At 41.2% G+C, this 13536-nt stretch overlaps 1 protein-coding gene across 2 annotated transcripts in view; it reads right to left on the bottom strand.

Moving 5' to 3' along the window:
* gabrb4 (gamma-aminobutyric acid type A receptor subunit beta4) overlaps positions 1-13536 on the bottom strand; it is a 43725-nt gene that overhangs the window by 14486 nt on the left and 15703 nt on the right. For both annotated transcript variants that reach the window (XM_035627169.2, XM_035627168.2), the window contains exons 3-4: positions 2780-2847; positions 648-868 (exon numbers count right to left, since the gene is read on the bottom strand). In XM_035627169.2, coding sequence (XP_035483062.1) covers positions 648-868; positions 2780-2847 — 289 coding nt within the window. The remainder of the gene's footprint in view (positions 1-647; positions 869-2779; positions 2848-13536) is intronic.

The following is a 13536-nucleotide window of genomic DNA, read 5'->3' as shown; positions in this document are numbered from 1 at the left end:
AAAGTGGGACAACTTGGAGTGATCATTTCACCTGACTTGTTTTGTCTTTGGATTCAAGAGTTAACTGGAGACATGTGGAATATGAGACGGTGCTGTAGAATTAAATATATTTAACAAAGACTCTGTACATTTTGCTGAACAGTGGCCACTGCGTCCACAAGTAACAATTAGGAGATGAAGTGGAGAAGAGTCATAAAGTCGGTAAACCAAGAGTTCGGTTGGCTGCCATAAGTCACCGATCAAACCAGACCAAGTGAAGCTGCAGCAGCAAAAAAAAAGCTGAGTGTCCAGAGGCAAGCAGTGGTTCCTTTTATTGCTCATGAATTCATGGTTTTAGTTGTGAGAGGAAGAATGTTTGAGTTCTTACTTAAAAAGTCACATAGTATCAACTCAACTCACATTATTTTACAAAAAAAAGTTGCATGCAGAATGAAAACTGATGATCTGTTGCTGAAACCTTTGACTTAGCAGTACCAACTTTTTCTGTGGTGCGTTAGTGAAGGTTCATGCTCATCTGGCAGATACATGTTGAAATGGAGACGACAGAGTCAAACTGGATGTCTGTATGTTTTGCCACATGTTAAGATGAGAAATGCAGATAACCGTTTTATAAATGCCACACAGAGCAGAGTCTCTGCTGTTCTTACCTCAGCCCATATAAGACAGTGCCGTCAGGGTGCAGCCGGATCATACGGTTCTTTACTGTCACACCGTGGAGAAAGGACTTCTTGTCGTTGAGGAAGTAGGTGTCGGGGAGCCAGAGCTGGTCTGCTACACGGTTGTCCAGAGTCAGGTTTAGGTTCAGCTCACCATAGGCCAACCGCTTATCTCGCCAGCTCTGCTGGAAATACATTGTGATGGTGTAGTCCTGGGGGGAAAGGGAAAAACTTGTGTGAAGTCACGGACAAAAAACAATTTAGAAGAAAAAAAACAGCTTTTCTGTTTTGCTCTTATTGTTTCCTGCCACCGCCTGATGAAACTAGACACAGAGATTGACCCCTTTCGGAAATAGTAAGCACGGTTTATCAAACACATGAACCTACCACGGGCGAAATAAACGATTGACAACTGATATGGGTCATGAAAAACACAGTTGACAGATACTGCAGCGCCATAGGTCATGTGGAGAACAAGAACGAGGTGGGGCAAATCACAAAGGACATGACTTCACCGCTAACGCAAAGAAAGAGGAATATGGAACTTTGATAAAACCATGTCAGCAATAAATAAATGCATCCACATCTCGCTTTTCCATGCAATGAGTAAAAGAAAAGAACTCAGCATTTGTAGAATAGGAGATGGGCGGCAAACCAACAAATACAGCAGTACTAGTGCCCCTGTACAATACTGTACCGAACAGCAGAAGCACTCAAGTGAAGGTCTGATGTCTGCAAGCTAATATATCACTGCCCCTGTAAGGTTCACGTTCAGTGCCGTGAAAAATACTTATCAGTATCACTGGTTTCATGCGAAAGCTACGTCGTCCGAACATTTTGAAATGATTCAAAGAGATTTCATATATTGCGTCGAGCAGTTTATGGCATGTTGCCTCGCGCTTTGAATATAACACAGCTGAAAAATATTGGCAGCCGCGCTAAATGGACTGTAAGCATTGTATTCAGTGTTTCCCTCGCAATTTCTTTTCTTCTTCTGCCAAGATATCCTTGACACTTTGATCCCGTTGCGCAACACTCTGCGCCGTACAGCTCCTATCGGTTTTTTTACTGTGAAAATAACAAGTGCAGTCACACTTCACATGTTCGAGATGCCTGGTGTCCTTTGTTTTTTTATTAGTTATACAAAATGTGTTGTACTGAAAAATGTCACCTGTCAACAAATGAATAAATGCCAAGCTCCTAATAAGCACTCAGCCATACTACTGATAAACAAATCAATCACACCCTCTCATCGTATTTTTGTCATTAACGGTGAACCATTTGCAAATGCAGACTTTTGACAGTTGGACAAAAACCTTTTCTGACACAAAACAGCAAACATTTTATCGGTTTGTTTTTTTTCTTTTTCCGTGAGAGAAATTTCGAATAACTCAACGCTCATCAAATTCAAAGCAGACACAGTGTATATTGTCCCCGAGCATCTAATGTTCACACCCTGCATCTTTTTCTCTGATGAGGTAAAGACCCTGAGTGAAGACATTTCCAACGAATAATGAGCACAATCAAAGTCTGCGTTGGCTTGGAACAGGTTGATCATCATTGGATCCAACAGAGTGAGACTCGGGAAGAAATGGAGACGGGGGAAGGTGGAAGCAGGCGGCACAACACTGAAATGTGGGAGGAGTGAGTGACTGACACTGAGTGAAATAACGAGAGTGCTAAGAGACGGAATGACGTCATCGCTCCGACTCCAGCCATATTACCTTCCTCGCCTCTCAGCCCGCATTTTTCTGACTGCACCCAGGTCTGTGCCAGAGCAGGGGACTGCGTGCTGGCTTTCTCGCAGAACAGCGAAAAGATCATGATATAACTGAATTTCCGGTAGTTACTGACAAAAGAGAATGGGGATGGATATTTCTATTTAGCTTTTATTTAGTAAAAACGTGTCATTATCTTGTCCACGATCAAAGCAAGCACAACTGGTGGTGTGTGTGTGGGTGGGAGGCCAGTGAGGGATCGTGTATTTCTCAGGTAAGGTGACTGGGTCAACAGTGAAGTCAGCATGGCAGAAGGGCTGCCGTGCGAGGGGGAAGTGGGAACGTTTGGGAGAAAAAAAAAGAAAGGCCGATCACAACAGTCAAAAGAAGAGGCGAAAAACTTACCATGTTTACTTCTGAGATGGAGTCGATGCTCGCTATGTTGATGCTCATTCCTACGATGACTGGAGGACCTGAGGGAGCAAGGGAGAAGTGATGTCACCACATAGAAGGACTACATGTAGCCGCTGCAGTTGGAAAAGCACTAGGGAAAGACGGAGGAGGGATTTTCCTCTGTAACTCCCATTCATTTAACTGGTCAGTCAGCAAGATTTTATGGCAGATTTAATAATGGAGTTCAAGTAAATGCTCCCATAAAGAAGACACTGACCATCTGCAGAGGAAAAAAAATGTACATGCACTGTAAAACACAACTGAGATATGTGATTTACTTTGTGAATACGGAATTTCATTGCATTTTTTTTAGTTGAGAAGACAGAAAGATAAGAAGATAACTGTTAGGTCTCGCTAATTGTCCTTGCATATTGTAGGATATGAGCATTAACCAAAGTTAATAATGTACGTATGACTGATCACTGCAAGAGCATGACTGACTGAGTGTCAGTGGGAGGATAGAGAACTAACACTACTACAGTTGGAGCTGGATGTCCCAGATCCTTCAACTGGATTCTTTCCTTTGGATTAAATATATTTTATTGTTCTTTAATTGGCCCCTATATGATTCAACTAACTACAGAAAACAAGGGAATTGACTAAACTGAACATTATTTAAACGGGGAAAAGAATCGGAGCAAATGTAATTGGAGAGAAAATGTGAGGAGAAAACGAATGTGCAATTAAAAATAACTTATTTTTAAAAAAAAGGGAAGAAAAAAAGGTGGACAAGTTATTTTCCACAAAGAAATCATGCATTTGTAAGAAAAAAAAAGAAAAAAACAGCTTTACACATCACCTGTACAGTTGTTTTGGTTTCTTAATATTCACCTAGAACAAAGATATTGGTGCATTACTATTCAACTGTCGTTACACATCTCAGCTACTTTTAATTCCAACTAAGCTCTTGAACACATGCAGTTTTTCAAGATCTGAACTCAAGCTTCCTCTCAAAATGTTTTGATACTGATTCTACACAGTCATCAGCACTGCAATACTCTCCGTTTCAAGTCCGATGTCAGACGGAGGAACTCCGCGGAGCTCATGAAACAACACGGAGGAAATGCACTCATCCATACTAATTTCTGGGCTAGCATCTCATGTAAACGAACAGGAAGAGCAAACCGCGCCTCGTTTACATGATTACAGTACACGTTGTAGACATGTAAACAGCCACGCACATCGACTCCCTTACATGTAGTCTAAACACTCAGCGCACTTCAATATTCAGACAACTTTATGTTTACAAGGATTATCCATTCACAGTGCCTGTTGCACTTGCGGCCGCCGCAGCCAGCTGCACGAAACTGTCTTCATTTTTAAAGAATTAATGAAATATGCAGAGGAAAAAATGCACACCTAACATCTGTGTGCGTACAATATACTTAAAATAATTGCCATGATAAATTACCATTTACTCGGGTATTGCCTCAGCCTCGAGCGCACACCCAGAGTTAATTCATTTTGTTGGTGTCAGCTCTTTCCAGATTAGGTTTATCCAAACAAACTCTGGAATATTAGTATTACGCTACAGTTTCCCCTTTGGTCAACACGGGCGATAGACGTCGAAGAAGCTTCCGCGGAGGTGCTGGGAGGCCTGGAGACCGGAGCGCCGCCCCGAGCGCTCACTCACCTTTGGCCGTGAAGAGAAGTTTTTCTTTCATTACTATCATCACAAACCCCTCTCATTGCATGCAGTTTCAGTTCTTAACGCGCTTCCCTTTCCCCTCCCCTTCCAGTTCAGTCAAAACTATCAGACCACGAAATATGAATTGCTGACACAGAAACGGCAGAAACAGTTCAGTGATTGGCTCGTGTGGCAGTGCTGAATCAGTATATCCAGGCATAGTGAAAATGTCATTAACATAAGGGTCATAAACAACAGAGAAAACCGCTCCACTACAGTATGTACTTTACTGCATGTGTCATCACATTCGAGAGGAGCAGAACCTACGACTCTCTACTCAAACGAAGGACGGCAATGGAAATGTGATTGCAATACTGTTTACGTATATCTGGGTGTTTTTTCCGGTTCCATCTTTCTACACGCCTCTCTCTCTTTCTGCCACTCGTTTTCTTCTACGTCCTTTGCACTGACGTTCACGAATTAAGAATAAAACAGAAGATGCTCAGGACGAGAAAAGTACCCTGCAGTTTTAGGTTAGTTGTTTTTCGTTTGCCCAATATGTACAGTAATTGTTCTTGAACATCTGCATAATTCATTTGTTTTCATATTTTTTTTTGACCTAGGCTTAAATCCCTATAAGCAATATCATCTGCACAACGACACCATTGGGATCTGTGAGGTATATTGACTGGAAGTGCATGAAGCTTTGTACATATGATTGAAGTTTAAATAGGACTGTGTCAGACTGGAGTCACCAGAAAGCATTTCTTTATTTTTTGTGTGTGTAATAATTTTATATAGTTTGCACGTTTGATGTGAATCAGGCACAGAAAGTTATGGACCAGAGGGCTGCGTGATCATCTGATGGAAGTGCTGCTCAGGATCACAAGATAGACAGATAAAAAAAATTTAAAATCCAAAACAATCAGCGTCTTCATCTTCTTTAACCAGATCTGCTGTACAACTTCTCGGCTGAAACACTCTTTAAAAATAAAAAAAGCTTTGAAAAGCAAAAACTAATGAAAACACATCTTGACGGTAACCGTGGACAACAGGAGTCATTGGGGATGTTTATAGACTTGCACAGTACAAAGCCCGTGAAAATTGATGATTTATAAAAAATAAAATCCTAATACAAATTGTCCACATACCTCCATCAAACTGAAATAGGACGAAAAAAGAGCAGGACAGGCTTTAATATGACCATACCTCTGATTATTGGATATGGCTAAAAATACAGTCTAATAAACCAATTCAATCTCACTAACTATACCATCATCATCACTGTAATAACAGCATAGACCCACAAATTGTGTCTTTTCAGTTATTTAGAGCACGGAGCTCATTGTGCATCCGGTCGTATGAAGAGAAAGAAGAACGAGTACATTTGACTATGAACAATTTGAACATTTCCACTAACGTGTCGTTGGAACGGTGCATTAGTGCATTCCCACACTTTGAAGCAGATAAAAAAAAATGGACTCGAATGAAAATATAATAGGGTCTAAGTACCTCGCACAATTTGCAGTGGAAAGACACACTGACCCGGAGCAATGGTCAAGCCGATGTTATCGCTGGAAAAAGCCACAAACGTATATTGTCAACAAACGTTTGCATACTTAAGCGGGCCTCCGGCTGGGCCCGCTGCCAGGGTCTGTTCCCACCCAGCCTCGCACTTTGAGCACTGTTCGGTCTGTGTCCGCACCAAACCTGTTCTCTGTAAATCCTGTTGCCCCTCACGATGAAGAGTCTCTTTATATTAAGCGCTGTGCCAATGAATGCACATTAGAAACATACAACCATACCTACAGCATAACTCACCTTGCTTTTGAGTAGCTATTGTGATGCAGCTTGCAAAATAAAAAAATCCATAAAAAAAATGTTTATGGAAAACCCAGTGTAAGGGGCAATTTATGCATATGTGTTTACAAGTGGACACAATATAAGTTATCTGGGTTCTCAAGCTAATTTATGGTTGTCCACAAATTAGTAATAGTAATAAAACGGTCGTTATTTGTGAGATTTTCTGAAAAACAAAACTGCTTGCTATCCTGCACTAGCTCCATGATCCTGAGGCATTAGCAGCAGGAAAGGGCGGACCGGCATGACTGTACCCATCTGCGATTTCACAGAGTTGAAGAGACATATAAAAAATGCCTACTGTAAAATTCAACCCTGCTGAGTGTTCCATCGGGGTGGACACCGACCACATTATGTCTAAAAGATTAAGAAAAAAGACTGAAGATTGAAAACTAATCTACAAACACTGTTTTGATATACCCCAGATTCCTCTGCTTTAAATGGCTCACAGACCACTTTCCTCTATGGGGCCCTTTCCGGAGATATTAGTTAATTATGATGTTTCCCTTCAAATACTGGTACTAAAATATTAATCTGCAGACCCACTTGACCGCCCCATCTATCCTCCCTCTCTTATATTCTGTAATCCTTTTCCCCCCCCTAACCCCCAACCGCCCCCACAACATCTACTCCTCGCACTACCACTAAATGCCCCGAAGCTTTGTCATATTCCCTGACCCATCTCTTTCTTAAAAAAAAAAGAAGGGAAAAAGCAGGGCCATTTCCTATAGCACTTTGTGAAGGCAACCAGTAACAGTTTTCCCCGGAGATGTCAGAGTACATTTGTTCGCCGGATGAAAACAGAAAGCACCAAATCTCTCTCTTCCTTTCTCTGTCTCCCTCTGCATATTTTGACCCCACTTTAGTGATACCGGAGCACTCACCTTGTCGCCAGCGCGCTCTCAGAATAAAACCACGACCTGCACTTGCACTGTGCACAATTTGTGGGGAGTGCAACACTTTTCAAACATCTCAAACCTTGCCAAGATAACGCTTCACTTTTATCAACTGAATACTTGAGAAATTCTTCAGAAACAATAACTGATGAACAAAGTGCTGACTGCAGTCATCTTATCATCTGTCCCCCTTCTTTTTTTTTTTGCTAGTTTAGTAAATGTTGGACTTAACACAAAAGGACGGAGTGAGATAAAGAGATCACACTGTCCCGAGGCAGACCATATTGTCCGTGAACAATTAGCATGTCAGCGTGTAAACAGTTTCCAATGCTTTTTTTCCAAGAAGCCCCTGAAAGTGTCAACCCGCTCTGGTTTGCCGACCGGCGACGGCCAACATCTCAGTGGGAACGACCTTCCCACAGATGTCTAGTGATGGGGCGGCGGTACATACGTGCGGTCCATTGGAACAGAATGGAGAAAGAACCAACATGCACTGATCTTGACTGTGTGTGGCGGCGTGAAAGAAGAGGGACTGTGCTCAGCGGTTAGAACACATTCACCAACATTTTTGCTAAATTAAAGTTGCCCTGTGGGGGTGTTGGGTCACTGGAGATGTGGCCGAAGCGTGATTACATGTTCTAGTAGCGATGGGGACGAACACGCTCACCGTGAGCAGAGAACAGGCCGCGAGGGGTGGTAACAGTTACTTGTTAAGCTGTGAAAGCAGCACAATTGGACTGATAATAGAGAAAGGAGGTAACTTATATGCAGACTAAACAAGGGCTTTGCAAATTTTCATGAGAAAATACTGAAGAGTGTATCTTTAAGAGGAAAACAGTGACTTTTTGTGAGGTTCTTGGTAAATCCGACAACCCATATACCCTTGATTTTCAAATGTTCCGACTATGATGCAGACTGGGAAAGGATTCATTTAAGGTATTCTGGAAATTAGAGGCTAAAATATGTACTTTAGTTTTATACTCTCCATCTTTTCCAATTCCTGCTCTGTGCAAGGACAATAAGGAAATATTGCAAACGCCTTCGTCAAAAGTAAAAGGTAATCAGGTTAAGGGGGAATGTTGTTAGTGTTATCGACGACAGCACTACATTTTTGTCTTTAAGTGAGGGGCAGCTCTGGGATGTCAACGTGAATGCAGAGCGTTCTGGGGTGTCTAATTCCTCTCATTTGAAACGGGAAACACCCCCTTTATTAATATTTACATACCTGCCCTCTGAAACTAATTGCTGGAACATTGACATTACATGGTCACTCAGTGATGCTGCCCGCCGGATGATCCCTGTTGAAAACTGTTCATGATTACATCATTCGCACAACACCTCAGCAGTGAATGAATGATTGGGCCTGGATTGTGCGGCTCAAGGAATTATTAGCAATCGCCAGGGCTGCTGTGTTCACAAACCAGCCAGTCGTGCATCTTGCTGTGCTTATCATGTTTTCACCCCTCGTCGACAGTTTTCCCTTTCTTGCTCGTCCTCGCGGCCCCCTCCTTTGCTTATCGTCTGTGTATGCTGTCCTCTCAACTCCAACAATGTGTCGCCACGTTCGGCTTCCAGTCTGACAGTCTTATCTAGCCTCGGGGCAAACAAGCTAAACTAATTTAGTGGGCGGCGAGGCCGCTCTATTTAATGTTTTCTTTGGTAATGGCATTTCATATCAAAACAATAGAAGTTTGGTGCAGGGACGTGGTCATAAGTTGAAAAAGACGCGTCCCGACTTCGACTGAGGGCAGCACAGAGGTGTCAGTGGGGGGGCACGGGACTTCCACTGGGGATCTTGTTTTTCTCATTTTGGCCACCTACTCGCCACAGTGCTGGACCTCAACATCTCCAAATATGTGCTAAAAATATCTAATAGTGTTGTAGAAATCTGTCAAATGGTTGAGAAACCATTGCCTTAAAACAGAAGCCACTCCCCATAAAGATAATGTAGGCAGGTTCCAACACTGTAGAGAATGTTACACTGGGTTGTCATGGTTGGCAGTTACATTAATGTGGCAAAACAACAAAGCAAAAAAACCATCTTATGCATTGTTAATTGTGACCAAAATGCCCTTGTACAGTACAAAGGACTCCCTGGCAGAAGATACATTGTATCTTAATGGGACCTATATGGTTAAATAAAGGATGAATAAAAAAATAGAGACGGGACAGGACACATCAGGCATGTACATGTACATACTTACTGTTCCGGTAACAGTGTTGATATTTGCCTCGTGAAAAATGTGATATAAGACTTGCGCATCATTTGGATAATGTCGTGCTTCCTCAGATGTAATGGGATTAGCGTATTCGTTCACCAATTCATGTGCACAAAAAAAAAAAGAGAACCCAAGGAACAGAGGTTTGTGTAAATCCTTCATCAGACTCCGAATGTTAAATATACTACATGTACAGAAAGCATGTGTGCATGTGACTGAGGCAATGTGTCTGCAAACAAAAGAAACATGCACTGCAAAAGCAGCTATTAAAATAATAACCATAAGATTTCCATTTTAACAAAAAAAAGGGGGTAACTTCCAAAAAGCTTGATCAGTCTGATGTCTGAAAGCAACCACAAGAGGGCAACATAATGATGATATCCCTGTTCACCATCACCATTCTCCACTACTTATAAATTGGATATTTTAATAAATGAGGCAGAATAAATTACCAGCAAACAGGTGCTGAGATTAAGGGCTGAGTAAACACTTCTGGCATATCTGGGTTGATTCTGTCCTCGTGCCAAGGAAAATGAGTTTTCAGCAGACGAGTAGACATCTCATTGCACACCATACAGCCGTGTCACGTGAAATCTGATTAAAGTGGCTCCTTAAGGAGCCCAGGCAGTCGAAGATATGGTTTTGTGTGGTATATATATGGACAAGAGAAATACAGTACTGTGCTGGTTGCCGAGCACAAGCAAAAACCTTTCATGATGTTCACATTTCATGTAAATGTGGAGTTTAAATATTCATTATGCCACACATTTCGGTCCAGAGCATAAACAGATCCAACTGGATACGTTTCATTGAAATCAAGGAGAGCGTTGTCATGTTAATCTGCAGATCCCGTCGGTTGTAAAGCTCTCCGAAAACACATTTTCTGGACAGCAAAAAAAAATACCACTCTGCGTCTCTCTTATATAAAAAAAAAATAAAACTCTGATAATCAACCCATTGCCTAGCAACAGAGGGTTCCATAGCAACTGTGCAGCATTTTCCCTACAGTGCTGCAAGAGAAGCATGATGATTTATCCAGTCGAGTCTGTGTTTGGTTTTGCTTTCAATGGCTCTCACGAAGCCCCCTTCCGCAAGAAATGAACAAACAGAACAATGTGTGTTTGCGTCGCTCGGCATTCTTTCCCTGCATTTTAATAACGAGGGTCTCATTCAGTCATTTCCATCTTGGCAAAGAGCAACCAAAACGACAGCAGCAGATGTCGACGAAAACAAAGCTCTCACACCAAAATTTATGATTGTGACTAAACACACAAGTAGTAAGAATGACTTAACAAAATTCAATTACTAAAAATAAAAAAGTGTTTATGCTATAATATCCAACCTCTTACAAATATGACAGGTTTGTGAACATGATCACTCAAAGACATATGTCCCTTTGGATCTGATGAATTTATCTTAACGTTTAGAAGCTCATGAGGTTGGTGTATTCAAATAAAAAAAATAATGATACAATAAAAACAATAAGCTATAAGGTAATGTAACAAAATGTTTCCATTACCATGCACTGTACTTTAGGTAAATGAACACAGCATATCCTTACACATGGCTGCCACATTCAGTAGAGAAAAAAACGGCATTCACTGTAATTGTGAGTTTATACCATCCAAAGACTGGTTACACAAGTGTAAATGAAATGGAAATGTATCAGATGTGGTGATTATCACAAGTAAATCCATAACATCTGACCGAGAAGCGTTTTTTCACGTAAGGCTTGTTGACTGGGTGGTGATGTTAAATCAACTCATAGAGAGGAAGGAAGGTCTGCAGTTTTGATATGTTATTATACCACTGGGTTGTGATGCAGATTGTTGCTTTTGTGAATGAAGCTATATAGCTAACTACAGGGGAAGACCGTGTGTTGGCCGAATGTATTCGTGCTGCACCCTCCCTCATTCTCAGAAAAAAGGGAATAAGAACTGTGTTCAATGCACAATTTAGAAGTGACAGAAAACATTTTAATATCAACTTCACCTTGAAAAAACCCATCAAACTAAAATTATGGTTTCAGGCATATCAAAGTTAGGCAAGACATATACTGTAGCCTCTTCTCCTGCATTATGCAGAGTGATGAATGACTTGTGGTTTACTATAATCCTAGACTCCCACAAACAACTGGACCACCACCTGCAATTTATAATATCATAAATTTTGCGCATGTGCTCCTTCTCAAGGTTGCGGGCAGCTGGAGCCTATAACCCAGCATGCACTGGGCGCAATGTACAGGCGACCAGTCTATCAGAGGGCTAACACACATACAGACAGGCAATTTCGAGGTTTCCACATTACCTACAGCCCGACGTCTCCGGAGTGTGGGAGGAAACTGGAATCCCACACAAACGTGGACATGCAAAACTCCAAATCCAAAAATTCCACAATTTGAGCAGATTGGAACACAGCCGCCATGATACCCTAATAATTGTTTCAAAAAATATTAATAAGATGCCTTACTAACAACAAAAGTTCTTCAGACTTAAACATTAAAGTATAGAAAAAAGTGTTCTCATAATTTTCTCAAAGTTTGGACGACCGTCGCTGCTTGTCACTTAGCCAATGTTACAGATTATTATCAAAGAGATTCAGATCTACCACCCTTTGCATTCTCTGCATGTCCAAATGGAAGACGCCATTGACTTTTTGTGCTTTTGACTTGTTTATGCAATTTGATGCGAGTCCACAGTAGAGAGCAAAAAGCAGAGAGGATAATTAATCAGGTGACTGTATAATTGCCAAGGCCAGGCAGCACAATTTAGACTATTATAATTCAAGCACAGAGAAAATGCCTCTTAGCGTAAATGTGTCGAATCAGCCTTGTATGTTGCTACATGCAGCCCGGCATTGTCCTGCATCCATACGTTTTGTATGAGTGATGAGGCCGATGAGGGGATGTGTGAAACTGGAGATGACCAGGCTGAAGTGTTGGTTATGAATTGTTTGACACTGGTCAAAGCCTAATTAAAAATAAGGAAATGCATTCTTCTCCATTATTTGAACGGACAGAACAAAGATGTTATTGTTTAATGAATGAAGTTGGCAGTGAAAAGGATGTAGCAACAATATGCGAGACATTTCAGTTTAAAATCTGTTGTCTGGACATGGCAATACATTTTGCAATCGTACTTCATGAAGGACACTGCAAGCTTCACTTCAATTCATTCATGCACTTCATGTTTTTCTGGCTCTACATAAAACAGTCACTTTAGTGTTGTTTTAAGGAAACAAAAGTATAAAAACTGTCTGCTTCATTGTTTAAAAGAAAAAAAAGTATTAAAGCCCCCCTCCCCTTCAGAATTAAACCTCAGTCACAATGGGAATCTCCTGATCAAATAAAGGTCATGTGGCATCACTGCAGCATTTGCCATTGTCAAGTGAGACAAATAATCTAACTGTAAAATTGCAAGTACCAACTTTGCTGAGCAGTACGTTGTTAAGGCAGCTGTGGATAAAAAAGCAGCATGGTGAGATTGCTGTTTGATGGCGAATAAAGGGGAAATCATTAAAGCAGCACTGGCAAATAGAAGGAAAAGGGGCAGAGAGGAGACGGCAAAAGCAAATGATGAGGTAAAGCAGGAGAGCAGAGGCAGTACATCACAGGAAGTCAGACAGACATGGGGATAAAGTAAAGGTGGCCTCATCTTATCGTCCTATCCTGTCACAAACCTTGGACCTGATATATGAAGCCTAATTAGATTCCACACTAAAAGCTGCGCATGAACAAAGCCTCCTACTCACATACACAGATTTTGTCAGTGAATTATGAAACACTGCACATTTTACCAGTGGACTTTTCCAACTCATAAAACTCAATCCCAAGAGGGACATTATCAAAAGTACCTCAAAAGGATGAAGAGTGAATTAGAGGGTTTAGTTTAATCTAAAAACGTAATCAGTTTCAGTAGATTCTGGCCTAATTGGGGACTGGTAGAATGAAATACAGTTTTGAATGTATGAAGTTGATGAAATTCTGTCTGTTTGATGAAAACATCTAAACAGGGAAGTAAGTCAAAAATGTTTGTTTAGGTCAAACAGTAGGTTTCAACCCGGAGCTGGATTTGTATTCGAATAGTAGACGAGGTGTGTGTGTCATAT

Source organism: Scophthalmus maximus, chromosome 2 (assembly GCF_022379125.1).
Source record: "Scophthalmus maximus strain ysfricsl-2021 chromosome 2, ASM2237912v1, whole genome shotgun sequence".
Classification (NCBI taxonomy): domain Eukaryota; kingdom Metazoa; phylum Chordata; class Actinopteri; order Pleuronectiformes; family Scophthalmidae; genus Scophthalmus; species Scophthalmus maximus.
The sequence above is the reverse complement of the archived record's forward strand: the minus strand, read 5'-3'. Positions and strand labels throughout refer to the sequence as shown.